At 40.5% G+C, this 27,434-nt stretch overlaps 1 protein-coding gene and 1 long non-coding RNA gene across 13 annotated transcripts in view; one reads left to right on the top strand and one right to left on the bottom strand.

Annotated features, from left to right (window-relative positions):
• Positions 1–27,434, top strand: part of LTBP1 (latent transforming growth factor beta binding protein 1) — a 180,216-nt gene that overhangs the window by 35,957 nt on the left and 116,825 nt on the right. For 11 of the 12 annotated variants that reach the window (XM_083432124.1, XM_083432120.1, XM_083432127.1 and 8 more), the window contains exon 5: positions 12,917–13,084. In XM_083432124.1, coding sequence (XP_083288250.1) covers positions 12,917–13,084 — 168 coding nt within the window. Of the gene's footprint in view, positions 1–12,570; positions 13,085–27,434 lie in introns of those variants that run through there. The other variant, XM_083432123.1, reaches the window with a different exon arrangement.
• LOC310673680 lies at positions 13,872–17,722 on the bottom strand. Its single transcript, XR_014509183.1, has 2 exons — positions 17,643–17,722; positions 13,872–14,288 (listed from the first exon to the last, which is right to left on the bottom strand). It is a non-coding gene; the product is annotated as an uncharacterized lncRNA (long non-coding RNA).

Raw genomic sequence — 27,434 nt, 5'->3', positions numbered from 1 at the left:
TAGCAATTCAAATTTTCTGACTAAATTTTTATATTACAATGGAATTGAAACACTGATGCTCAAAATATCAACCAATTTTATATTTCTTTATCTTTTAAAAAGTTCCATGTTTCATAGAAAACTTGCCCATTAAAATTTTATTTAAAAAGTGGAACACATTGATTTATAAGGCTCCCAAGCGTATAGTACGGCTTGAAATAAGAGAATATGGAATCATTTGATTAAGGTTTGGCCTTAACTGTAGAAATTTTGCCTGTGAAAATATAGTACTTTCTTATTTGGTGGAAGATTGCATTTTACAATTTCTGTCCTTGTTAGAATCTGTTTTGGGGCCAGCTCGTAATTTAAATGAGCTACATTTCCCCAAATTCTTGTCAAAAGACCGCTGCATTTTGGTTTGCGTTTTGTTTCTTAAAGTCCAAATTAGATAATTTTGTATTAAAATGCAAATATAATTTCTCTCTGATCCCTAGTAAAGAGCATTTCCTCTTTATCAAGAACTCATTATACAAATTGTAATGTGTTCAAGGTGGGAGAAGATAACCAATCAAAAGGCATTTAAAAGTGTGTATGTGGTACCTGCAGTAACCATAGATTGAGAGGGTGCTTTTAGCACTTGTATCTGGAAGGACAGATCCTGAAGCTGAGACTCCAATACTTTGGCCACCTCATGAGAAAAGGAGACTCCCTGGAAAAGACCCTGATGTTGGGAAAGATGGAGGACACAAGGAGAAGGGGACGACAGGGGATGAGATGGTTGGATAGTGTTCTCGAAGCTACCAGCATGAGTTTGACCAAACTGCGGGAGGCAGTGGAAGACAGGAGTGCCTGGCGTGCTCTGGTCCATGGGGTCACTAAACGACTAAACAACAACAACAATTCATGAGGACCAAGAAAGGACAGGGGTAAACAGAGAAGGATGCAACCCCTCTTTGGTTCTTGTGGAGCAGAAACTCCAGCGGGTGCAGAATGCCGCAGCGAGACTCCTTACGGGGTCTTCGCTGCGAGATCACATTCATCCGGTGCTATACCAGCTGCACTGGCTCCCGGTGGAGTACAGGATCAGGTTTAAGGTGCTGGTTTTAACCTTCAAAGCCCTATACGGCCTAGGACCCTCGTACCTACGGGACCGCCTCTCCTGGTATGCCCCACAGAGGAACTTACGGTCTTCAAATAAAAACATCTTGAAGGTCCCAGGCCTCAGAGCGGTTAGGCTGGCCTCAACTAGAGCCAAGGCTTTTTCAGCTGCGGCTCCAACCTGGTGGAACGCTCTGTCACAAGAGACAAGGGCCCTGCAGGACTTGACATCTTTCCGCAGGGCCTGCAAGACAGAGCTGTTCCACCAGGCCTTTGGTCAGGGCGCAGCCTGACTCCCTCCTTTGGCAATCTTTACAAAACTTTAGTTATGGTTGCCATCAATTTTCAATTTGATCTTAATTAATTTTTTATAATGTTTTATAATGTTGCACTATTTTAGTGTTGTTAGCCGCCCTGAGCCCGGCTTCGGCTGGGGAGGGCGGGATATAAATAAAATTTATTATTATTATTATTATTATTATTATTATTATTATTATTATTGCTGTGTATATTTGCAAGAACGCTTTGGGAGAGAAGTCTAGAATGGAGTCTCTTTCCTGGAGCTAAGCAATTTTAGCCCCACAATTTCCTTTGCCTTCAAGTTACTAGTTTCTATCTGATGGAGAAGAGATTCTGAAGGGCACAGAGGGGTCTCTGACATTTGCCACTTGAGCACACAAATGAAGTTGTACTGCATGATACTATGAAGCATGAGTAAGAAATCTTGGGTTCTGGGTTGTGAAGTGCCATTCCCAAAGAGGCCACTCCACATGCTAGAAGGCAGCATTTCTCAGAGCCATGCATTATAATGTCACACAGTACAATTCCATTTATTTATGTAACTCTGTATAACTGCTTTTTCCCCATTGCTGAGCTTTTGGTGTGTGGCCAAAAACTGGCTCTTTTAGGAAAAGCCTTGGGCTGATTTAGAGTGGCTTAAAGAATATTTATTTTTTTGCTGCTGTAACTGTTTTGTTTTTATTATTACTTTTTTCTTTTTGTTAATTTAAAACTGTATAATCATGTTACAGTCAGCAGCTTTGACAGTGTTACAGAAAGGAATACAGAAGTATTTTAATCTAATAATAAACAAATGAACAATCTTGAGCTCTAAGAGGGGTTAAATTAGTTCTCTGGAAACCTACAGCTGAGGTGTTAATGGTTTTTTAAAAAAAATGCTTTGCAAGTTGGACAGGTCAGGGCAAAATCTAGTACTTCTATTAATTTAACTTCATAGTACATGATTCTTTCTCTCTTGTTCACTCTGGTTAGGTTCAGCAATTGCCCTAAAGTTGGTTGCCAAGAAACAATAACAGCATTGCTCATTTCTAACTCTCAGGCATGTTTCACGTTGTTTTAAGCATGTAAAATGGACACAGTCCAAAAAGGGATGCTACGGGTGCAGGAATCATACAGGAAGCAGCTTAACATTAATGAGATGTCAGAAGAAAGATGATTCACTTTAAAACAAAACAAAAAACAAATAAAACAGCCTCTGTTCATGAGATTTAGACGTGAAGGATAGGCATAAATAAATTAATAACTGATTGTGATCACTGACTCAGACTAAAATGCTGTATCCATAAAGTACTCTGAGGCGTGGATTATAAAATGTATTCTGCAACAAGCACCTTAGGGTTTGCACACACACGTGTGTGTGGGAGGTTAGGGCAAACCAATTTCTTCAAACTGAAATATGTGAGTTTCTTCATAATCTGCCTATGAGTCCAGATATTTTAACTGGGACATCCAACAAACAACAGATTATTACTTTGTGCTTTTGCAATCAGTCTAGTCAACCTTACTGCCCTTAACCTGACCTGCAAGGTCTCTTGACACACCTAAACCAATACGTTGTTCCAATACCCTTGTTGATACTTTGCTTGTATAAACTGAGTTTACAGTGGTACCTTGGGTTGCATACGCTTCAGGTTACATACGCTTCAGGTTACACACTCCGCTAACCCAGAAATAGTGCTTCAGGTTAAGAACTTTGCTTCAGGATAAGAGCAGAAATCGGGCTCCGGCGGCGCTGCAGCAGCAGGAGGCCCCATTAGCTAAAGTGGTGCTTCAGGTTAAGAACAGTTTCAGGTTAAGAACGGACCTCTGGAACGAATTAAGCACTTAACCCGAGGTACCACTGTATTTTATCCAAGCCTTTCTGAATTTACTGTTAGGTCCATCTTTGTCTCTTGAGCCTCAAGGAAGCAAGCAGAACATTTTGTTGGTTGAGGCTACCACACAAACTGTGAGCCCTCCTGATAAAAGTTTCCAAGCTCAATTCAAAGTGCTGGCCTTAACCTTTAGAGCCCTACATGGCTGGGGACCAAATACCTGTTGGATCACCTTCTTCCACATCAGTCCGTGCATCCATTGTGACCAGGTGCTAGTAAACAGAGGTGGTTGTGAAGGAAGTGGATGAAGAGACAGAACAAAGTGAGCTTGTGTTTTTTGGATTAAGGCTGGTAGCTTGTTTGAAGGCTTGCTTGTGTGTTTGTGTTTTGCTGTGTGCTCTGCTAGAGCATTTGGTCTGACAGGGAGGAGCTACTGCCGAGAGGGAGTGTGGCTGAAGGAAGAAGTAAGTCACTGACCTTATTGGGGTCAGTCAGCAGCCATCAGTTCTACACAGCTGCTCTTAATTTCTTAGAGTTCGTGACAAGGAGTTCAGGAACATTTTGTCTTGGTCAGACCTCACCTGGAGTTTTGTGTCCAGCTCTGGGCACCACAGTTTAAGAAGGATAGTGACAAACTGGAACATGTACAGAGGAGGGTTACCAATATAATCAAGGGTCTGGAAACCACAACTTTATTTTATTTTTGTTTGTATGTTGCTTTAATCTCCACCCTTCATCTGAGGACCGCAGGGTGGTTTACTGTATGAAAACACACAAAAATTGGTTCAGGGTGTTGGATGTGTTTAGCCTGGAGAAGAGAAGACTGAGAGGTGATACAATAGGCATCTTCAGATAGTTAGAAGGCTGCCACATGGAAGATGGAACAAGCTTGACTTCTGCTGCAACAGAGAGTAGGACCTGAAGCAGTGGATTAAAATCGCAACACAGGAGATCCTGACCACACATTAGGAAGAACTTTCTGACAGTAAGTTCTGACAGTCAAGGATTCTTTAGTTGTGATTCCTGGATGACACTTTGGGTTCCTTCTAACTATACTATTCTATGAGTGTCATCTGAGGCCTTTCTCCAGGTACCTTTGCAACCAGGCCCAGATTAAAGCAACTGGGGCCCCAGGGCTAGGAACCCTGGGGAGGTCCAAACTTAATAGTATGTGATCACGAGAAGCAAAACCTTGTTCTCTTCTGTAGCTATTCAGCAAATGTAGAACATTTCTGAAATTTTAGTATTGATAAAAAGATTGTTAATGAAGACATTCACATAGAACATTATTAGGGAAATAATAGCTATGTTACAACATTACACTATCTACAAAGTCAGAACAGTTTCTTTTGAGCTTATTTGGATACAAACTTACCAATTATAACATTAAAAATAGTAAGTTGCAGTTTATCGTTTTCTGTGTAGAGAATGCTTTGATCCAGTCTTGGCACATAGTTGACTGTACATCATTCTTTATCCTTTTTAGTTTATAATTGATCTTTCGCTAGTACAGTTTGCAACCATTAAACACAGGAACAATCTGAAAATTGTTTCCACATTTGGAAAAGCTGTCCGAATTTTCTCCTGGAATATTATTTCATAAATATCTTGGTGGCTTAAATTTTCATTTTCGGGGTGAGCTTCTTTGACATACAGGTGGAAGGACAAGAGTTCAGTGAGTAGGCTAAGTGCAACATCCTTTGGATACTTTTTCATCTACATTTTACTTCCATTGTGAATCTGTTCCTTGGTCACTTGCAGATTCACCAAAAATTGCCAGCAACACTCCTATACACCGTTTCCCTTCTGTCTAGGTAGGCTTCAAGAGCATCCATGACAGGGACAAAGGAATTTACCCTAAAACTTGTCTATTGGAGAAAATTCGTCTTTGGGTGTTGTATCATCATTGTTTTGATTTTTTGCGCACACTGCTTTCTTTTGACAGTTTTGTACTCTACATCTGGTAGAGTAAATTTTGTTTGCTGTTCAATTTAATCAAAATTGGTCTGAGTGTTTGATATGAGCTGCAATAGTGAGCTGTAAATATTTGCACATATGCTCAGTGAAGTATGTAAACTTTGGAGTGACTTGCTAACTTTATGAAATTGGTCTAGCAAATGTGTCCAAAGATGATGCAAGGAAATAAATTCAAATTTTTCCATTTTGTGCAAAAGATTTTCAGCATGTCATCTAGTTTCTTCTTTCTCTGTTTCATTATAGTAAGTATGACTGAGGGCTTCTACAATGTAAGCATAACTTTTGCTAGTAGCTGCAATAGCTTTGGCTTGAGTCTCCCCTCCCATCTTGTGTCTGATAAATGTTTAGGAACTTTTGACTCGAGGAAAAAATTTTTTTTAGCACTGCCCATCTTTTTGTAGGTCTGATAAAAAACAATAAAGCTCATTCACTGGTTCAGTATAGCTATCTTGTGGCATGTTCCTTCAGTGCCTTTTGTTAATTCTTTGACTGACGATCCTGTTACTTCATTGTTACTTTCTCTAGAAGTTTCTGTACTTGTAGTTACTGACAACAGTTCTTGAAGTTCTTGGGAGGCTGCGTTCTGGTTGGTTTTTAGTCTGCTCAGTGTAGTCTACTTGATTTTTTTCTGTTTGCAAACATGATTCTTTATCTAAGGGTTAAGTAAGGCATTTTGAATATTTACTTCTGTTCTTTTTGTCACTTTCGTTTACTAGCACCACTTTCATATCACTTATTATTATTTTCACAAAAAGTCAAAATTAAATATTGTTGTGATTCACAATGATATAAAAGAAGTATCACTTGGTCTCAAAATGGACGCTACAGTGAAAGATGGTGATCTGAACACTTGTATTGCTTCATAGCTGACTTTATTTGATTCTGAATAGCTTTAAAGCTTCCATAAACTTCACTAAACAGTAAGTATGCACTTGTGTAACTGTTAAACAGTCATAGACTCATACGTCAAATGGTTAATGTTACTAAGCAACTGGGCCTAGATAGTAAAATTTGCCTTAAAAAAAAAAAAAATGGCAAGAGGTCAAGGCCCCTCTAGATTATGAGGCCCTGAGCTGCAGCCTGCTTAGCCCGTCCATAAATCTGGCACTGCTTGCAGTCGGAAGTGTAGTGGGTGGTGACTGGAGATATTAAGTAGATATTTTGATTCTCATTAGATTTGCAGTTATTTGTGGCACCACACTGGCATTATTAAGGGACGCAAGGCACACTGTGGTCTAAACCACTGAGCCTCTTCAGCTTGCTGATCGTAAAGTCGGTGGTTCAAACCCATGCAACGGGATGAGCTCCTGTTGTTTTGTCCTAGCTTCTGCCAGCCTAGCAGTTTCAAAGTAGATAAATAGGTACCGCTGCAGTGGGAAGGGACGTTTCTGTGTGCTCTGTAACTTGTCATGCTGTCCCATTGCACCAGAAGCAGTTTAGTCCTGCTGGCCACATGACCCAGAAAGCTGTCTATGGACAAACGCTGGCTCCCTCAGCCTGAAAACTGAGATGAGTGCCACACCCGATAGTCACCTTTGAATAATAATAATAATAATAATAATATTTTTAAAAAAATATATATAGTATATAGAAATATTGTGAAAAATTCATAGTATGATTGAAAAAGGTTGCTGTTAAACAAAAAAGGTTATATTTTATGGTGGTATTTATTAAATATCAACTTTCCTTTGTACAGTTTTAAAGAAAAAACTCTGAAAAGAGTTAATCAGGATGGGATCATAAAAGAACTGGGACAGGCCTACTTTAGGAAATAAGCAATTTCCTCTTGATTGTGTTTTGTCAGCAGTTTAAAAGGTATAGGAGATAACCAAAGAGCTTGAAAAGCTTTTAGTGTTTCTAAAACTGTATGTTTATATCTATACATGTATGTATGTATGTGTGTGTGTGTAAGTCTGGGATGGTTTTTTCAGCTGTTCTGTGCAACAGGATTAGACCATAAATACCACAACATGAGAGATGAGTCCTAGGTGCATGTAAACCTTATATCCTAATAATGTGTATGGAATGAAAATATTGCTTTATTTCTAATGAAAATGTATTTAATATATTTAATACCATGTGGATCAATGAATTCTTTCTCCACTCTGTAAATATGTGTGTCATCTTTAAATGGAGCATGAGAACATAATCAGTGCCTGTTTTTTATATAGTCTTGCTACTCTCCAAAACCCAACCCCCACCCCAATTTTACAAGAGACTGGAAAGGTGCAGTTTCTCTAGGACAACAGCCTTCCAGTGACTTCATTGGTAAAGCAGCCCCAAACTTCTGTGTCCACATGGTCCTCCTCCAAATAGAATGAGATGCACGTGGACAGCTGGGTGTGTCATAGCTAGAAATCTTGCAGCATATAGTAACTCTGGAAGGCATCTATGTAAATTCTGAAAAGAATGGTAAACAATTAGTAGAAAATGTAAATCAACAATTGTTCACATTCGTAAAGACAACTAAAACATGTATAAAATCTTCCTGGAATCGGATTAGCATTATAAGTAAAATGATCTACAAAGCTAGCTTATAGAATTCCTTCACCTTATATAACCCTATCTAGGTATGGCAAAAACAGCTGTCATGGCCATCTGGTCACAAGCCCTGCCAAATGCCCATTCCTCTGCTTGCTCTTTCTATTACAGCATAACAGACTGCAATTCAGTTTGTCACAGCAAGCCTTGTGTAGGATCACATTTAATTCATGATGTTGCTGTTGAATTGCCAGACCTTCAGGGTGGAGACTAATGGACTTTGGTGTGTGCCGTTGAATTATATTGGGTGCATTTCCAGTACAAAGCATTAACCCCCCCCCCCCCGCCCTCCATACTGTAACAGATACTTCCTGTGATGGAAATCCCATTTAATCCATGACTTGGGACTTAAAGTTTCTGTTCTGTGAATGGAGGGAATAGCTTTCCATTCAACAAATGAGAGTTCTATAAGCGAAAGTGGTACAAAACTGTCCTCCTTCCATCCATGAAGCAAAAACATAGAATGTAAACCAGTGGTTCTTAGAGGGTGTGGCAACAGCCCTGCCCCCCTGGTGTGGCAGGAGACAATGGCAAGTGTGGCAGGAAGAGTCAAGGACAATCAAAGAAACATTTCAGTGTAGTGGTAGTGTAGTGTAGTGTAGTGTAGTAGAATAACAACAACAACAGCAACAACAAATTGCAGAATATGGATAGATATATTTTCAAAATGAGAGCAAGAGCATCAAGTGATACTGAGGACAATCCTAGTTGTGTTTTCCAGTGCATCTCTTTTCAATTAAAAAATTTGATGTGAGCTTGGCAATTTTTTATTTTGAAAGAGCGGCCCAGTGAAAACAGTTTTGAGAACCCATGGATTTACTATTAGGTCTCATCCAAGAGATTATGTCTTGGTTTCAGTTCCCTATTTGTAAAAATGGAATGAGGGATTTATTCATGAGAGAAAAATTAAAAATAATGATATATGAATGATAAAAAAGAAATAATGTTCCCATAATTCAATGAATGTTTATTTATTAAATTTGTATACTGCCATTCGTCTTTAGATCCCAGGGCAGTTCACAACACAGGTTACTTTCATATTGTCAAGGCCATTTTTGTGTAATTTGAGATTAGATTACTGCCGTATATACATGAATCTAATGTGCACCTCAGTTTTCAAAACCTTGACGCCCAAAAAGTATTTGCTATGTCAGTGATGTTTTTCATGCTTGTAATCAAATCTAATGCACACCCTAATTTTCATGACATAATTTGGCCAAAAGTGATGTGCATTACGTTTGAGGAAACACGGTAGTACATAGAGAAATCTGGAATGGTGGCTAATGCTTATCTATCCACTCTTAATTTATCTTTGCTATATGGCTACTTTTCATAAAACAGTATCCTAAGGAGCCCATCTTGGTAGTGGTCCCAGTCCTGTGGAATGCCATCCTATCAGATGTCAAGGAGATAAACAACTATATGACTTTTAGAAGACATACAAAGGTAGCGCTGTATAGGGAAGTTTTCAGTGTTTGATGTCTCCTTGTGTTGGAAGCTGCCCAGAGTGGCTGGGGCAACCTAGTCAGATGGGCTGACTACTACTACGACTACTACTACTACTACTACTACTACTACTAATACATTAAGCTTACTGAGGTTGCATTTTATGATTATTTTGTACATGGGTACGGATATTTGGATGAAACATACAAGTAGAGAATCATACACAGAGACCATATATGTGTAAGTATCTTTGTGATTCCCTTTAACTTATCCAGGAGTGAAGTGCAATTAAGGATTAGATCCACCTTTCCATTTACTGTAAATGGAAATTTCTACATATGTTTGTCCTTCAGTCTAATGTGCCAAGTGTGCACTTTGTATTTGGGTAACAGAAGCCTCAAGAATTGCCGGGTACTTAGCTGAAATAGAAACTAGTAGTGTTGAGGTACAGTCTGGATTTGTCTTTCCCTCTTACATGTTCAGGTATAGAGTTGGCATTGCATATGTGTCCAGAGGTATAAATGGACAAGTCCTACTTTTACTGACTTTTTGTAAGACATGGTGCATCTTTAGCAGCCCATTCTTGTTCCACATAGAGGCACAAAAGTCCATCCTGAGTTGCCATGGAGAACTACAGGATAGTTCTTGCACGTTGGCTCTACAAACCCTTGTTTTCTCTCCTGGTATGCAGTTTTGAATGATCCTCTGATCTGCTTGTTATATACCGTATTTTTTGCCCTATAGGACGCACCGGCCCATAGGACGCACCTAGTTTTTTGGGGGGGAATAAAGAAACAAAATTTTATTCCCCCCCCACCGCGGCTTCTCCGCGCTCTGGGCAGCAGGCTGCTATCCACAGCCTAGGGAGCCCTGCGGGAACTCCCGCGGGCTCCCCAGGCTTGCTGATAGCTTCCTGAAGCCTGGAGAGCGAGAGGGGTCGGTGCGCACATGCTGCTGCAAACTTTGCAGTGCAAAGCCAGGCCGAGGAGCCATCTTAAGTTGAGGCTGCATAGGCCTTGTGGTGCATGTGATTCAAATTCTATTCAGTTGAACCTCTGGTTACAAAGTTGGTTGGACAGTGTTCTCGAAGCTACCCAGCATGAGTTTGACCAGACTGCAGGAGGATAGGAAGACTGGAGTGCCTGGAACAGGTGAGGCTGCAGGTCCCTTCTTTTGGCTGCTGGTCCCTTATTTTCAAGGCTGCTGGCCCCTTATTTTCAAATCTGTAAGTTGACAGCTATGCCTATGTGATGCAACCTTCCAAAGCAATCCTATACAAATCAACTCAGAAGAAGCTTTGTTAAGTTTATTGGGGCTTGCTACCAAGTAAGGCTCCTAAATAACTTACTGAGTTCCCAGTCATATATTCCAGCAATCCTTTGCTATGTTATCAAATTGTACTGAAAGTGCATTGTTTGTTGTTTTGTCTGCATCATGACTCAAGGGTCACCATTCAGTCGCATCGGTATTGTCAGAGTCCAATTTAAACCATGCTGTGGCACTGAAGAGCTGCAGCTGGGATTTCTCTAGCACACGAGATTTTCCAGGTTGGGCCAGCTTGATAGTGGTTACTTAGCTAAGCATGTTGTTTTAATTAGATCACTTCCTAAATGGAAAAAAAAATGATTGCAAAAGGCATGTTAAAATAGAGGATAGAAATTGTTACGGTTTTTCTAGGAAAAGATTTTTTTTTCTGTGAAGACATTTCCAAATAAAATATTGAAAATCTGCTTGGTGTTTTAGAATTGACTTAGATGTTTGAAATCTGGCCGCCTTAGCAGTTCACAAGCAACTTTATGCCTGTTTATTGGGAAAGGTGTAGAGCTAGTTCCTAGAAAATGCAGTTTGCCAGTAGAAAAGCTAAGATTTGCCTTTAAGTGAGCTATGAATGGTGAAGTTAGAATGAGTGAAATTCATTGTTTTCCCCTTTCATCTCTGCTATGCTTACTGTTACAAATTATTCAGAGCACAAGTGTTCCAAATATGAGGCCGGCTTCCTTAGAAGGCTGTGAGCAGTGCCAGGGAAGACTTTTAGCTCCTCTGTGAGCCTTCTCACTGTCTTCTTGCAACCAGTAATCAGAACTGCAACTCATTCTGGTCTACCTCTGTTGGTGAAGTACAGGTGGCTCTTCATACTATGTAAAATGGCGCTGGTACTAGAAAGCGGACCTGCCAAAGCCTAAGTAATCAATTAGCAGTGCAGACTGCACCCCCTGTATTGGTCCCACAGTGTATCTGTATGAATGGGAGGAGACTGCTCCCATATCCATGTGTTGTTGTGCTGAATGAACACATTAAATCTCCTCAGATAATGAGGAGCTGTGGCTAGTTGTATTTGGAGGAGGGGGGGAGTTCACAATTTCAATATTGGCAGAGAGAAGCTTTCTGTAAGTAGGTCTAAAAGTTGCTTGTTTACAGTAAGCTGGAGCATTTGCTCTGCATCTGGCGGGCAACAGTTTAATGCCAGTGTCTGGAGATGAATCAGCTGGCACTGTTTTCTTTACTTTCAATTAATCTTATTACAAGCCAAAAATAATATGAAATGATATTATTTTTATGTTAGGAAACATTCTCCTCCCCCCCCCCAAGCATTACCCATAATAATTTCCCAGAGGGCATTCATACACTGGATGGGCCAACCAACCAGTGTTCAAATTGCACGCATTATTGTGGCAGGAACATACTGGAAAACGTTTAGAAAAAATGTTGGCTTGGAAGAAATCAGGCTTGGATAATTTTTATCAACTAGTTATTATTAGTATGGTTTCTTAATGAAGGAATGAAGTTGCAGTAAAACTTTGACAAGGTGGGGGGAGATGCACATGATTTTGTATATCTGAAGCATGCTTTTTTAAAAAGTAAGAAAATAAGAGATATAAATGTTTGTTGCTTAACCAAACGTATATACAATCATTCGTAAAATCTGGGGCTTTAAAAAAGAGAGAAAGTCTGGGGTTTGGTAAATCCTCCCATCTTCTAAGAACAGATCAGACTAAAGTACTGAATGACTGTGTCTGGAACACACTTTCGCTTTGGCCCACCCCACCCTCTGTTAGGAACAGGTTTTGCAGTTATCCGTTGGCAATCTTGCACAATTAGGACGTTGGTTTAAGTGCTAGTATTTGTCGACAAAGTAAAACCTATAATATGTAAATCCACATGGAGTAGCCGTTCCAAGAATCTGTGGAAAAAAATAAAGGGTCCTGGGCAGCTGCGTCACTGGATTTGTTCACTTCAGGCTGGGGTGCCAGGAGATTTGAGACAGATGTTTTCAGACATGCGGCATGCCTAAAACATTTCCAGGGGTCGGGCTACAAATAGTGACTTAATAAGTGTAGAAACAGGAAAAGTATGCAAGAGGAAAAGACGCAAGAGTTTATTCACCCCTAGGTGAACAGCCAGTCGCTTTACATTACATCTGCCTGTCAGGGTTGGCTATTTAAGCTGTCATGCCCTTGGTATTGCTCTTTGACTGTGAATAAAGTGCAGCATTGTGATTACTAATCCCACTCCAGTGACTTGACTTTAAATGTGGTTTTGGAGTGGATCCCGGAGCCCTGTTTGCTAAGCTTCCTACTCCTGTTTCAGAGACACCACTGGATATCGAGGAGAGAGCACTGAAGACTGCCCTCCTCTGTTAAGAACTCTCTGCCTTTTTAAATTTTATTCTTAAAGAGCTTTTTTTTTAATCATCTAAAGGAACTCAATGGCTACCAAAGTGACTTGTTTGTTTTTCTTTTTCTCTTTGCCTCTGCTCCCAGTGGGAAATCACACGGGACGCATCAAGGTGGTCTTTACACCCAGCATCTGTAAAGTGACTTGTAAAAAAGGCACCTGTCAGAACAGCTGCGAGAAAGGGAACACCACGACTCTGATTAGTGAAAATGGGCATGCTGCTGACACCTTGACAGCACCCAACTTCCGAGTAGGTAAGTCTCTCCAATCCTTCATCATCCTTGCTAATCCTTTCTTCTTCTTCTTCTGTTGGACTCTGTGTATTTGTGCATGTTTTGAAATTGTTAGCTTTTTCTTCAAAGGTCTATGATAAGTGTAATGTGCTGGGCATCCCCTGACTGTCTGATAATTCTTTGAATATGCGAAAGAGAGGGATAACTAGTTAAACCCCACAGTTTAGGTTGTATGTGGTGGGGGAGGCGGTGGCAGCGCTGTGTGTTAGTAGCTCTGTGTAGAAACTTGCAAATTGGATGGAAAATATGTCATGGTTGAGGGGGGAAATGCTCTCAGTTTGTGGTTCTAATTTTGCATAAGTGAATGTGAAAAATCTAGTTAGACTTGAATGAAATGTTCCTGCAAGACATTGTCTGGGAATTGTTTGACTCTGCATTCCTGTGAGTGAAATGGGTGCCAGTTTTCAACTTTTGCCTTGAGTGTGTTGTGAACATAACATATTTATTATGTGTCAAGTGTCCAAATAGGAGACAGAAAGCTAGGAAATCAAATCAAAAGTAAGATAAATGTCAATTATCATTCCAGTGAATGCTATTTTGTGTTCTCCAAAAAGGAATCTCAGTGGCATAGCTAGCATGGTACACCAAAAATAAGATTGTTTTTCAAAGGTTATTGAATGTTAGCTGTAGAGAAGTGTATACTTAACACAGATTCAGTTTCCCACGCATCTTGCTTTGCAGTGAAATTCAAGCACAATGGTTCAGAGTAGTGTGGCATACAGTTTACATGTCCTTGTTACTGATTAGGGCAGTTTGCAATGTCATTTTATTCAGTTAATGAAACTCTCTTAAAGCTCTTCACTTAATGTCAGATAATCCTTAGAATAGCAAAACTATTCCAAGTACAAACATAATGTTAGGCAGAGTAGAAAGAGGCATCCTAATTGTCTTTTTACGGTATACAATCTTTCCCAAAAAAATGCTATTTCTGATTTCTCTGGTCTGGCAAAGTGGATGTATGAAACGCAGATCAATCACTCTAAAGATTCTTCCAGATGTTGCTTCTAGCAGAACAGTAGCAGCAAATCAGGAATCACAGCAGGAGGTGCCTCAGAGAGGAGAGATGCTTCTCAGCATGGGAGTTTAGAGTTACCATTGCTGTCTTGCACATTTGTAGCTGTGCCAGTCATGTTGGATTCTACTAGTCTGTCTGGACTGGCGGTATCTGAAATGGAGCTGACATTTCAGCATGGGGATTGAGTGTGACCAGTGCTCTGATTCAAGCACTTATTATCTACAAAAGAGAAAAGTGTTGATTTAGATGTAACAGAAAACCACAGTCTGGTATTATTTGAAATCTAGATTCACTTGCTGCTTCTTCCCATTGTACTTCCCTGAGTTCCAATTTAGCAGCTGACTATAGTATATCATAGCAGACTAACTGGACAGTGTATGGTTTGCACACACAAAAACTGGAAATTGCAACTGAACTGTGACCTGATTCCACTTTTGCAGACATAGGGGAGAGTGCATGACCCCAAGGCTCATTCTTGCTACACCAAGCAATGGTTTGGCATTTCATCTGAACTAAGCCTATATCTGGAAGTGTCCTTAGATTAAATTACAGATAAGTCATGGTATGGATCCAAATTCCTTTGATACCATAGTACATTTCTTGATAATGATAGCTTTAAAAGGCATGCTGCACTGATTGCATCCTAAATATAATTCTGGTATGTGGCAATGTGTGAGGAACTGAAAAATAAGGAGAATTTATGAATGAGAGCTGCTATACATCCAGTAACAAGTGTGAAAAATCAAATTCCATTCCTGTGGCAATTGTCACAGCTATGTGAAGCATAGTTTTGTTTTAATACATTTAGTATAACTGCCCTGAATGATAAGGTATCTTAGAAGGTAAAATATTTGATAACCAAGAAGAAACATGCCAGGACAGAATGACATTGGAGGTTTTTAATCATTTCAGGGCGTTGAACTAGATGTCTCTCAGGGTTCCTTCTAACCCTTCAGATCTATGATTCTATGACATACTTTTACTTGTTCTGTAAAGCTGCATTGCACAATCTTTTGAAACAAGTAGTATCATTTTCTTCCTGCCCTCAGGTTTGATATTTTAGAAACGGTATGCCCTGTAACTACTTAAAAGGGAATCAGACCAATATATAGAAAAGTTTATCAGGCATACAAAACAGTATGCAGGCGTGTTTATGTTTAGAAGTCCGACTTGCGGGCATTACCAGAACTACACCCAGAGGTAAAACTGGGATGGTGAGTGATTTTGTAGATCATAATGATCCATCATTGCTTGACTGGGTGAGGGGAAAATGGAAGAGTTAGGTCTTCAATTGCCACTTACTGCCAGGATCACACTTTTAAGGTCCAGCCCACTAATATGTTAGACTCCATCTAGCCAGGCAGAATAGGTGTTACCTATTGATCCTAGGACTAGTGATCAAAGACCTTGAACTCTAGGAGGTAAATACTGCAGCTACTTCTGAGGCCCACCTGCTGCAGTATTTACCTCCTAGAGTTCAAGGTCCTGTACCTAATGAATACAATGGTGCATAGTTCCAGGAGCATGGGTTCGTAAGCTGAATATGGTCTTTGATCACTAGTCCTAGGAATAAGAAACCTGGAGCAAGTCCAGCACTGGGATGAGTAGAGAGCAGCTCTAGTTTCTGCCTCAAAATTTTTCAGGGAAAACAAAAGGCCTTTAGAGACAGTATTGAGAAGATCTGTAACCTTAAGAATCCATGTGCCAGCACTAGGACATTTCCTTCATTAAACTGAATTAATATCAGTGGGTTTTTTGTTTTGGTTCATAAGACATCTGGATGTAGGGTAGCAGTAAGGTAGCCAAGTTTAAAGATACCATATCGTTCAAGGTGGTTGGAAAAAAAAGGATTACGCAGAGCCAAAATGACCTCTCCAAACTATGGAAATGGGTATTAGAATGGCAAAAACAGTTCAGTGTAAACAAGTGTCAAGTGATACATATTGGGATAAAAAGAAACTTAACTTTATATAAACTGCCACTGGCTGTTTTTCTGTCTCTTATAATACTAGAACCTGGGGTCATCAAGTGAAGATGAATAGTTGGAGATTCGGGATATACAAAATGAAGTACTTCTTCAAATAGCACATTGTTTAAGGGTTCAAAAAATTCATGGAAGATAAGACTCTCAGCGACTAGTAATGATGCCTGTATGTTACCTCTGGTGCCAGAAGCAGTATTCTTTAGTTGCTTAGGAACATGAGAGTTCCATTGTGCTCATGTCCTCCTTGTGGGTTTCACATAGGCATCTGGTGGCCACTGTGAGAATAAAACAGACTGGACTAGATGGATCTTTGGTCTGATCCAACAGGGCTCTTTCCATTTTTTCACTTTACTGCTGTTTTCCAGACAAGTGCATGGTGGCTAAGGAGTCTTGGTATAAATACCCTCACCCCATCTTTGCCACCCCTTTCAATCACCATGGGCATATTACGAGTGGCATATAAAAATAATATTGTGTATTGTGTTAAAACAATAGCAGCAGTCGGTTTAGAGTGGACAAAAACACCCCAAGTTCACTCAACAGATTGAAGTACGGTAGTTGAGAGTATTAATAAAGATTTGTTTATGTTATGCGACTGTTTTGCTTTCAGATTTAGCTTTCCAAAAGAATTGTATTTATTTGGGGCAGGGAACAGGATTAGAGAGTGTAATGGAGAAAGGGAACAGCATTGCAAATGCTGAATTTCCCAGCTAACATTTGTGATTGTATGACTCATTCTTGCTCACAAGTCTTTTCCGATTTAATATATTCTAGCAAGTTTGAACAATGTAGGGCTGATACAGTGAAGTACTTATTCATTCTCTTTAGACTTTATAAGGCAAAAACAGTATGACTTGCTGCTCTTGAACTGAACATCTTAGGCAGGCTTCCTCAACCTTGGCCCTCCAGATGCTTTTGGCCTACAATTCCCATGATCCCTAGCTAGCAGGGCCAGTGGTCAGGGATGATGGGAATTGTAGTCTCAAACCTGTAGTCTCAAACCTGGAGGACCGAGGTTGAGGAAGCCTGATCTTAGGGTTAGTGATCGTGTGTCTTGCTGCTTCCCTATATCTTCTACTTAAGAGCAAAAGTCATATAACACACTTTCCCCTTTTATCTACTTTCTATTGAGCTCTAATTCCCCCCAGTCACTTTGGTCTGACTCCTTCTGGCCTTAACTACTTATAATACTAAGTTCTGAGTGAACCTTTTGGGGAAGTAACAAGATTATTCTTTGCTTGCATCCCCAAACTTGGCCCTCCAGCTGTTTTGGGACTACAGTTCCCACCATCCCTGACCACTGGTCCTGTTAGCTAGGAATGATGAGAGTTGTAGTCCCAAAACAGCTGGAGGGCCGAGTTTGGGGATGCCTGTCTCAGTCCCTGCTGCAACTCTTCCTATTTATGTTTCCATTATAGCCTGACTGATTTCTGTCCTCTAGCTCTTTTGGTGACTCTTGTACTCATTCCTGCTTGTGCTTCTGCCATAAGAAAATAAGAGCCCTGCAGGATTATACCCACCTACTTCAGCATTGCGTTCTTACAGTGTGCAGCCTCTATGGGAAGCCCACAAACAGGGCAGAAGCACAAAAGCACTCTCCGAATTTATGTTTCCTAGCAACTGGCATTCAGAGGCATATCATCTCTGGTACTGGAGGTAGGACACAGTCATAATGGCTAGAAGCTATTGATAGCTGTACCCTAAGGCTCTTTTAATGCCACCCAATTTGATGGCCGTTACTACATCCAGCAGCAATGAATTCCACTCTGGTGGTTCTTCTTCAGCAAGACTTCTTTTATATGCATGTTTATTTTATCTTTATACTTTTCACCAGTTTATTTAGAACAAACATTAAGCTAACCAGCCTGTTATTTCATAGATCTCCCCCAATCCCCTTTTTTGTTTTTAAATGGGTGTTGCATTGGCCACTTTCTGGTCTGAAGTAACAGAAGCCAATCTTGGGAAAGTTACATGTTTTTGTTGTAAGTTCAACAATTTTACATTTGAGTTCTTCAGTAACTTTTAGATGGATGCCATTTGGACCTGGTGATTTGTTTTTAATTTGTCACTAAGGTGTAGGACTTAATCTTTTGTCACAACTATTTGCCTCAGTTGCCCAATCTATTTTCTTGGGAAAGTTAGTTCAGATAGAAGGGTCTGCCCTATATCTCCTGCTGTGAGTTCAGATGCAAATAATTCATTCAGCTTCTCTGCAACCTCTTATTCCTTGTTTAGCATAGCTTTTTGAGTCTTTTGTCCAAAGGTACAACCATCTTCCTAGATGGTTTCCTTCTTCAAATGTATTTAAATATATTTTTGTTGGTGGTCTTAATGATTCTAGCAATATGCTCTCTTTTTCCATCCATTCTTGGCTGCTTGCAGTTTGTTTTTGTTTTTCTCATTGATCCAGGTCCCATATGGATTAAACTCTTGGCTCTACTCTTGGCTTCTATAATCCTTCCATCCAAGTAGAGCATGAAGTAGCTATGTCCTCAGCATCCAGTACGCATGGGTACCTATTTACAAGGAGATGTTGTTTAATTAAAAGCCATTGATTGCTCATCAGTTTGTCTAACTTAAATGATTCCAAGGATGGAAAGAGAAAGCCACTGTTGTGGAATAATTTAAGTTCTGGGCTTTCACAGAGGAAACTGAGACTTAAGTCAAGCATAGCATCTCAACAGCAATGGAGCTGATTTGGAATTACCCTCACTGCATTCAGCCAGGTGTTCCTTTCCTGTCCAGGTTCATGCTCTGACAAACATAGGTTTGCATCAGATCCTAGCCAAGCACAGCACTGATTGACTTATACCTGTGATATCTTTGTGGAACTTTCTCCCCAAGCAGTTTTGCACATTAAATAAAGGTTTCTGTTTTTCTCTTTAATTAGTGTGATGAATGAGTATCTGAAACATGTATGGTGTGGGGAGAGATTGTTTAACTAGGATATTTATCTGTCATTTCCGTTGATCAGCTGGTAGGAAATCAGGCTCACGTAGTAGCTGGGAACTCTACAAGTCCTTTTTTAATATTACACTTGTTTCCATCTTCAGTTTTAAATTAGCGTATTTTTCGCTCCTCCCAAAAACGCAACAGACCATAAGGCACACCTAGTTTTGGGAGGAGGAAAACAAGAAAAAATTATTCTGAATCCCAGAAGCCAGAACAGCAAGAGGTATCTGGCTTCTGGAATACCGTGTGGCTGTTCTGACCTCCTTCCATCCTGTGATGGAAGCTGGAGAAGGAACAGAAGGAGACCCTTCTGTTCCTCCTCTGGCTTCCAGGACAGGTGAGCCGCTGCGAAGCCGGAGGAGGAACAGAAGGAGTCCCTTCTGTTCCTTCTCCAGCTTCGCATGACAGGTGCATCGCTGAAGGGGCGCTGCGCAGTTCTCTTTCTCTGTGCAGCACCTCTCCTTCACGGGAAAGGCGCTGCACAGAGAGGGAGAAGGCGCAGCGCCCCTTCAGCGAAGCTGGAGAAGAACCATAAGGAGACCCTTCTGTTCCTCCCCCAGCTTCCAGGACAGGTGCGTTGCCGCAAAGCCAGAAGAGGAACAGAAGGAGTCCCTTCTGTTCCTCCTCCAGCGTTGCAGGACAGGCACTGCGCAGAGAGGGAGAGCTGCGCAGCGCCATTCGCTCCACAAGACGCACTCACATTTCCCCTTACTTTTTAGGAGGAAAAAAGTGCGTCTAATGAAGCGAAAAATACGGTACCACTCAGTTGTAAAGCTCCTCATTGAGTAGCAGTGAGAAATTCACTATCTCTGACCATAGCCCACCTTACAAGCGTCTTGTAAGCAAATATCATATACTGTGGTACCTCGGGTTAAGTACTTAATTTGTTCCGGAGGTCCGTACTTAACCTGAAATTGTTCTTAACGTGAAGCACCACTTTGGCTAATGGGGCCTCCTGCTGCTGCTGCGCCGCCGAAGCAGGATTTCTGTTCTCATCCTGAAGCAAAGTTCTTAACCCGAGGTACTATTTTTGGGTTAGTGCAGTCTGTAACCTGAAGCGTATGTAACTTGAAACGTATGTAACCCGAGGTACCACTGTAGTAAGATAGTTGTTGTTGTTGTTTAGTCGTGTCCGACTCTTCGTGACCCCATGGACCAGAGCATGCCAGGCACTGGTAGTTACAAGTATGAATTAAAAGAGCAAGAGGAAATAAATCTTATTTGCGATACGTGATTAAAGGGATTAAAGAGCCAGTGTGGTGTAGTGGTTAAGAGCGGTAGTCACGTAATCTGGGTAACCGGGTTCGCGTCTCCGCTCCTCCACATGCAGCTGCTGGGTGACCTTGGGCCAGTCACAGTCTCTCAGCCCCACTCACCTCACAGAGTGTTTGTTGTGGGGGAGGAAGGGAAAGGAGAATGTTAGCCGCTTTGAGACTCCTTAAAGGGAGTGAAAGGCGGGATATCAAATCCAAACTCTTCTTCTATCCAGGATGGTCTAAGAATTTAAAACTTGTTGAGACAAACTTGTTGTAACTGTGTACTATATTGAGCCCAATGCTTTTTTTCTATTAAAACAGTGGTTATCATATAGGAGTTACAGAAAACTCATTAGCCAAAAAAGTGGATGTGACTTGTATGGAAGCCAACACACTTTTACTGCAGCATTCATATACAAGAAAAGTTCAAACAGCAGATTGTTGCACTAAAATGTTCTTTAAGGAAATTGCCTTTAAAATGTCAGTATTAGGTACAGGAGAAAGAAAATGAGTGCCAGATTATATTCCTGGGAAATGGGAGGCCGAACCATGCATTTTCCCGCTTTATTTGCATTTCTTCCATTTTGCCTGTAACAGAGCACCTATGTCTTTTTCTGTTGTTCCATAGTTTATATGGAATCCAACAGAGTTCAAGGGACAATAATAAAACTGTGATATCTGCAGAATGATTTGGTTGCTGCTGATATGTCAATACCTTAGCTAGTCAAGCATATATTTCAAATAGCATGGGGGAAGGGGAGTGTGATGACATAAAAGGGGTTCTGTGCCAGGGAAAGCAGATTAAGAGGACGCATAAAGTCAGACAAAACAGCTTGTAGAAGTATTTGTGTAAAAGCGGGACAAGGCTTTAAAACTTTTTTGGCAACTAGTGCCAGACACTTGGTGCTTAGTTTTCATAATATAATTGTTTCTTTGTCCATCCTGCCCCTCCATTGCCATAAGACCAGTTATACTGCCAAAAGCAAAAAAACTCCCCATCTAATTTTTTTTTATATATAGTATATAATTCGCCAATCATAACGGAGTTATCTAGTATTATACAATACAGTATATGGAATTCATCCAGCTGAACAATGTGTGTGTTAAGGGGAATGAAAGTTGAGCGGTTAATGTACATAATAACTGGCTGTTGTACACATTCACAAGGTTTCATGGAGAATGTGCATCCATCAATTAAAAGGAAATTGTGCACATTTCCCAATCAGTATGTTCACATTCTTCGTGTGACCCGTTGAATGTCCACAATGGCTGGTGGTTATGCACATTAACCGCTTAATCTGAATTTCCCCAAACATATATTAACCACTTCTGCCCCAGTCAAGTGTTACTTCAAAAATTTAAATAAAGAATTGAACTCTTTGTTGGTACTTTGAATAGAACACCAGTTCACACTCTTTGCCCATCCAGATTGCTGGATGCTCTATTCTTACTAACTCTTACTAATTCCAGGGTCCTACCTGACCTCTTTAACTAAAGATGCCAGAGTTTGTAACTAAGACCTTCTCATGCAAAGGATGTGCTATACCACCGAGCTATTTGTGGTCTATCCAACATTGGACATAAATAGGTATGATGCAGATTTTGCCTGCTATACCCAGTATGTTGCCATTTCAAAACATGAAAGAAGTGGACGTATTCAAAAAACACTTAAAAATATAGCATACTGTCCAACTTTGGGGACGGGAAAGCGGAACATCCGCACACACTTTCTGACACCACCACCCCTCCTGATCCACACAGAGTTTCAGGGACTTTATGCCATAGGAGAACATGATTAAAGTAATGTAATCCTTTGTTTTAGCATGGGCATGTCTAGAAGGTATCCAGCTCCATAGTTTATTATGCATCAGAGTGTCTTAATAGCCTAAACTAATTATTGTTCTAGGAATTTTTTTTATCACATTGAATAGTGATTCATTCCATAGCTAATGTTTTGTTGAAGCATAACTTTCCTGTAGCATTCTCACATTCATAGTTACCATACATGGATAGTATTTTTTAACTACCACACAGGGTTACTCATAGCCCTAGCAGACACCTTTCCCAATTTAGCTCCTAATTTAATTCCTAATTTAGGGGCACTGGTATCTTATCCTGTGTTCATAGCAGACCCATATACAAAGAGAAGAGAAATGAACTTTACTGTGCAATAGTTTGTATTTGCATATAATGTACCTGGTGATCTGTGTTGGAAAAAGCAAATGAAACAAAAGTATAACTGTTAACTGTCTTATATTGAAAGTTATAGTTCTATGTGAGGTTGGATTCAAATGAAATTTTCTACCAGTTCTGACTTGTTTTGCAAACGTTTTCCTAGATGCTGAAGTCCATGCCAAGTTTGAATAACTCAAATCCAAACACAAGAACCATTCTGACAAATAACTGATAAAAATACTACTGTTTGCCATGGTGAATTACCAAAAATCTGTTTTATGGATTTGTAAGGTGCATGCTCACCTTTGCAGTGAGGACAAGCATGATAAAGCAGGCTGCTATTTTTGTTCTGCCAATTGCAAATCTCTCTGATAACTTGGATTATCTAACTTCATACATTTGCTTTTAACTTTCTAATGTTTCAGATTAATGCATTAAAGCAGATATTTGCTAGGCTGTTTTAAAACCAAGATACGTTGTTAACAGTAGATTACTCATATTCAGAGACTCTAGAGAGCCTAGTTCTATGGCACATTAACAGTAAGCGCCTGAATGGAAAGCCAAACCATAAAAGATGGTGCTATCATTCACACATTGCTGTGTTTAGAGGTGGAGGAACATTTTCACTCCACAGTCCAGATCCTTATCAGGATTACTCTTGTGTGCCAGATTTGACAAATGCTCAGGGTTCCAACCTGTCAGTCACCTGGCTTCGCAATGACTTAAGATGTAAGGTGATTTGAAGTTCTGAAGTTGGTATTTCAAAGCACATTGCAAAGCGCTGCTAAAATGAAGGTGGGAAAATCCATTTTCACAGGAGTAAGGTAGTGGGTATACCGGGGTGGCCAACTCCCAAGTGACTGCGATCTACTCACAGAGACTGGGAGTGATCTACCCCCTTTTTTTGGGTTCAGGTCTAAGTTGTTGAGCTTTTTTTTTTAGGAAGGAAAGCCCTATTTTGGGGGCTGCAGGGCAAAAATGATGAGCTTTTTTTAGGGGAACCAAACTTGTTGAGCTTCTTTGCAGGGGCTCCACAATCTACCTGTTGGACATGCCTGCTATGTGCATTGGGTGCATGCACCTGGAACTCTGATGAGTCTCTTCCCTTCTTCCTATCCCTACATATCCTGCTTTGCTAGGAAGGGGGGGGGGAGAGGAATACAATAATGGAAGCAGAATCAAACAAGTGCTGGCTTTCTAAATTTCAAAAGGGTAAGTAGCTATTTTGCTGTAATATTTGAAATCTTGTGGCCTCAAAGATGGCCTAACCCATGATTTGCTAACCTGGTGACTTCTAGATGTTTTGAACTACAGGTCCCGTTATCTATAACAATTGGTCACATTAGCTAAATCTGAATTGCAGTTGAAAACATCTGGAGCACACCATGTTAGGGAAGGCTGACATAACCTAATGAAGTTTGTGTAACGTTTTCTTCACTCCATTTTTGCAAACTTCAGGCTTTTGCCCTGCTCTATTTATGCCCACTTTTGTTTTTTGCTTAACATCTAGTGTGATTAGCTGGAAGGGTTGCTCATTTTTTGTGATATTTAGTTGGTATAATAAAGGACCTCCTCGTACTTTCACATTTTCCTGTTAACGAACCAAGATGGCTTCCCGCCATTTTGTTCAACATTTAAATTAGACTATTAGTCACAAGTTGCCCCCTAATACTGCTTTTCTTCTTTGCTCCCCCTTCTTGTGCATTAAGTCTTCATTGTGTGCTCCATTGTCAATGCCGACCTGATCTGTTAACTTAGTGGCTGAACAATAACTAAAGCATAATACTTAAACTTCGGTGGTTGTGTTGGTTTCACAGAAACAGAACTGGCAAGAGAGGCTTTAATTGGACCTAATAGTTTAAAGCTGTGAAAGCTTTTTTAATTTTACTGAATGCTTCATTAAGCACAATGAATATTCAGAGCATACAAGGACACCATGGGTATTTTTAAAAAACGTTTCGCCTTCAGTAGCTTCTGCAGCCAAAAGCCTTGCATCGCTGATAATTAGATTTCCTCTTGGCCATAGGTGGGTGTTCCCTGCTAATTCTTTAGATGCATTGATGGCTTACCACATGGCACTCTGCCCACGTGGTTACATTACAAGCAGCCACTTACATGGATGGCTGCAGGTAGAAATGGGCTTTAGGGGAGATGAGAGCAGAGGAGGAGGAGGAGGAGGAGGAGGAAGAGAAGAAGAAGAAGAAGAAGAAGAAGAAGAAGAAGAAGAAGAAGAAGACCAAGCCCACTCTGGGTGGCTTACAGCATGTAAAAAAAAAGTAAAGCATTAGACATTTTAAAAATTCCTGATACAGGGTTGCCTTCAGATGTCTTCTAAATGTCAGATAGTTTTTATTTCCTTGACATCTGATGGGAGGGTGTTCCACAGGCTAGGCACCGCTACTGAGAAGGCCCTCTGCCTGGTATATACAGAAGCCACATGCCTTGAAATTGTTTTGGGAGGTTAAGATGTGCTATGTAGCTTCCTCTTAAGCATTATCTACATGCTATTCTCCAGCTGAAATTTCTAACCATGGCCCAGCAGTTGCTGCTGCCATGAGTGCTGGAAGGAAGGCCACTCCCTGCTGCAATGCCTATTTCCACCTGGCCTAGGGGTCGGGGCCCACACTCACCCTGAACAGCTAAAAGGTTCCTGGGAGGCCACTGGAACATTGCTAGAACAATTCTTGGGTTGGAGCAACTGGCTAAAATGTATTTAAATGTTTTAAAAGGTTCTAATTTTGGTTCCTCTGTTTGTTTTTGCCGGGTTGGTGTTGGTTAAATGTTTCGTTGGGGTTGGCGGTTATTTTAATTTAAGTATAACTCTAAACTGTTTATTATTGTTGTTATTATTGTTATTGATATTTTTATTGTTTTCTATTGGTGTATTTGTTGCTTGTATAGGATTTTTTATTTTTATATATGTTGTAAGCTGCCCACAGTGGCTGGGGAAACCCAGCCAGATGGGCAGGATATAAATTTAATAATAATGATGATGATGCCTCATTGAAGTTAAATGCTGCAAGGAAGCAGTTTTATCTGTCTTTGTATACAAAGAGAGTAGTCAATTTTAAATTTCCACTGGGGTGTTATGTACAATTCTGTTTCATACAGTAAATGAAGTTAATCTTCTGCTCATAGTTTTACTAGTACTGAACAGAAAAAACGTTTCAAAAAAGATTGGCTAGTATATTTAGATTTATTTTCCTTTATGAAGGAGAAGCTTCACATGTGATGTAGGAATTACAGAGGAGTTGCTAACTGAGAATATGAGTACTGCACCATTGTTTCCTGCAGTTCTGCTCTGTTTTCAGTCTTTCTGAGAAATATATTGGTGTTGTTTCATTTTGTTCAGTTCTGTCTTCATGCCCAGTTCAGTGCTGCTAATGCAGTGCATGGACAATTTTTCCAACATTTTTTTTTTAAAGTCTTAAACTTTACAGGATGGAGGATCGAATGCTTTGCTTCTGTAAGCCTTTTATACAGGAAATCACACACCTGTATTGCTATAGCATTTAGTGTATTGCTAACTTCTGCTTATTTATAGAAGCATTATCACAATAAAAAATGGGAGGGAAGATGAATTTTCCATATATATTGCAGTATATACACACAGAGAGAGCTATATTGTTCTGTAAATAGTTTTTTTAAAAAACCTATAACTGTTCCACTGCTGCTCTGATAGCTCCAGTAATGCATATCTCCTTGAACAGTAGTATTTCAAATGCTCAAAGAGCCAGTGTGATGTAGTGGTTAAGAGCGGTAGACTCGTAATCTGGTGAACAGTGTTCGCATCTCCGCTCCTCCACATGCAGCTGCTGGGTGACCTTGGACTAGTCACACTTCTCTGAAGTCTCTCAGCCCCATTCACCTCACAGAGTGTTTGTTGTGGGGGAGGAAGGGAAAGGAGAATGTTAGCCACTTTGAGACTCCTTCGGGTAGTGATAAAGCGGGATATCAAATCCAAACCCTCCTTCTTCTTCTTCTTCTTGATAATTTCAATGGGACAGCCAACGTGGTGTAGTTAGAGTCCTGGACTAGATTCTAAGAGACCAGGGTTCAAATTCTCTTAGCCATGAAGCTAACTGGGTGTCCTTGCACCAGTCACCATCTGGCAACCTAACATACTACATATCATAGAATCATAGAGTTGGAAGAGACCACAAGGGCCATCGAGTCCAACCCCCTGCCAAGCAGGAAACACCATCAGAGCGCTCCTGACATATGGTTGTCAAGCCTCTGCTTAAAGACCTCCAAAGCAGGAGACTCCACCACACTCCTTGGCAGCAAATTCCACTGTCGAACAGCTCTTACTATCAGGAAGTTCTTCCTAATGTTTAGGTGGAATCTTCTTTCTTGTAGTTTGGATCCATTGCTCCGTGTCCGCTTCTCTGGAGCAGCAGAAAACAACCTTTCTCCCTCCTCTGTGTGACATCCTTTTATTAATTTGAACATGGCTATCATATCACCCCTTAACCTCCTCTTCTCCAGGCTACATGCCCAGCTCCCTTAGCCGTTCCTCATAAGGCATCATTTCCAGGCCTTTGACCATTTTGGTTGCCCTCCTCTGCACACGTTCCAGTTTGTCAGTGTCCTTCTTGAACTGTGGTGCCCAGAACTGGACACAGTACTCCAGGTGAGGTCTGACCAGAGCAGAATACAGTGGCACTATTACTTCCCTTGATCTAGATGCTATACTCCTATTGATGCAGCCCAGAATTGCATTGGTTTTTTAGCTGCCGCGTCACACTGTTGGCTCATGTCAAGTTTGTGGTCAGCCAGGACTCCTAGATCCATTTCACATGTACTGCTCTCAAGCCAGGTGTCACCCATCTTGTATTTGTGCCTTTTTTTTGCCCAAGTGCAATACTTTACATTTCTCCCTGTTAAAATTCATCTTGTTTGTTTTTGCCCAGTTCTCTAGTCTGTCAA

Source organism: Podarcis tiliguerta, assembly GCF_965153285.1.
Source record: "Podarcis tiliguerta genome assembly, chromosome: 3".
Lineage (NCBI taxonomy): Eukaryota > Metazoa > Chordata > Lepidosauria > Squamata > Lacertidae > Podarcis > Podarcis tiliguerta.
The sequence above is the reverse complement of the archived record's forward strand: the minus strand, read 5'-3'. Positions and strand labels throughout refer to the sequence as shown.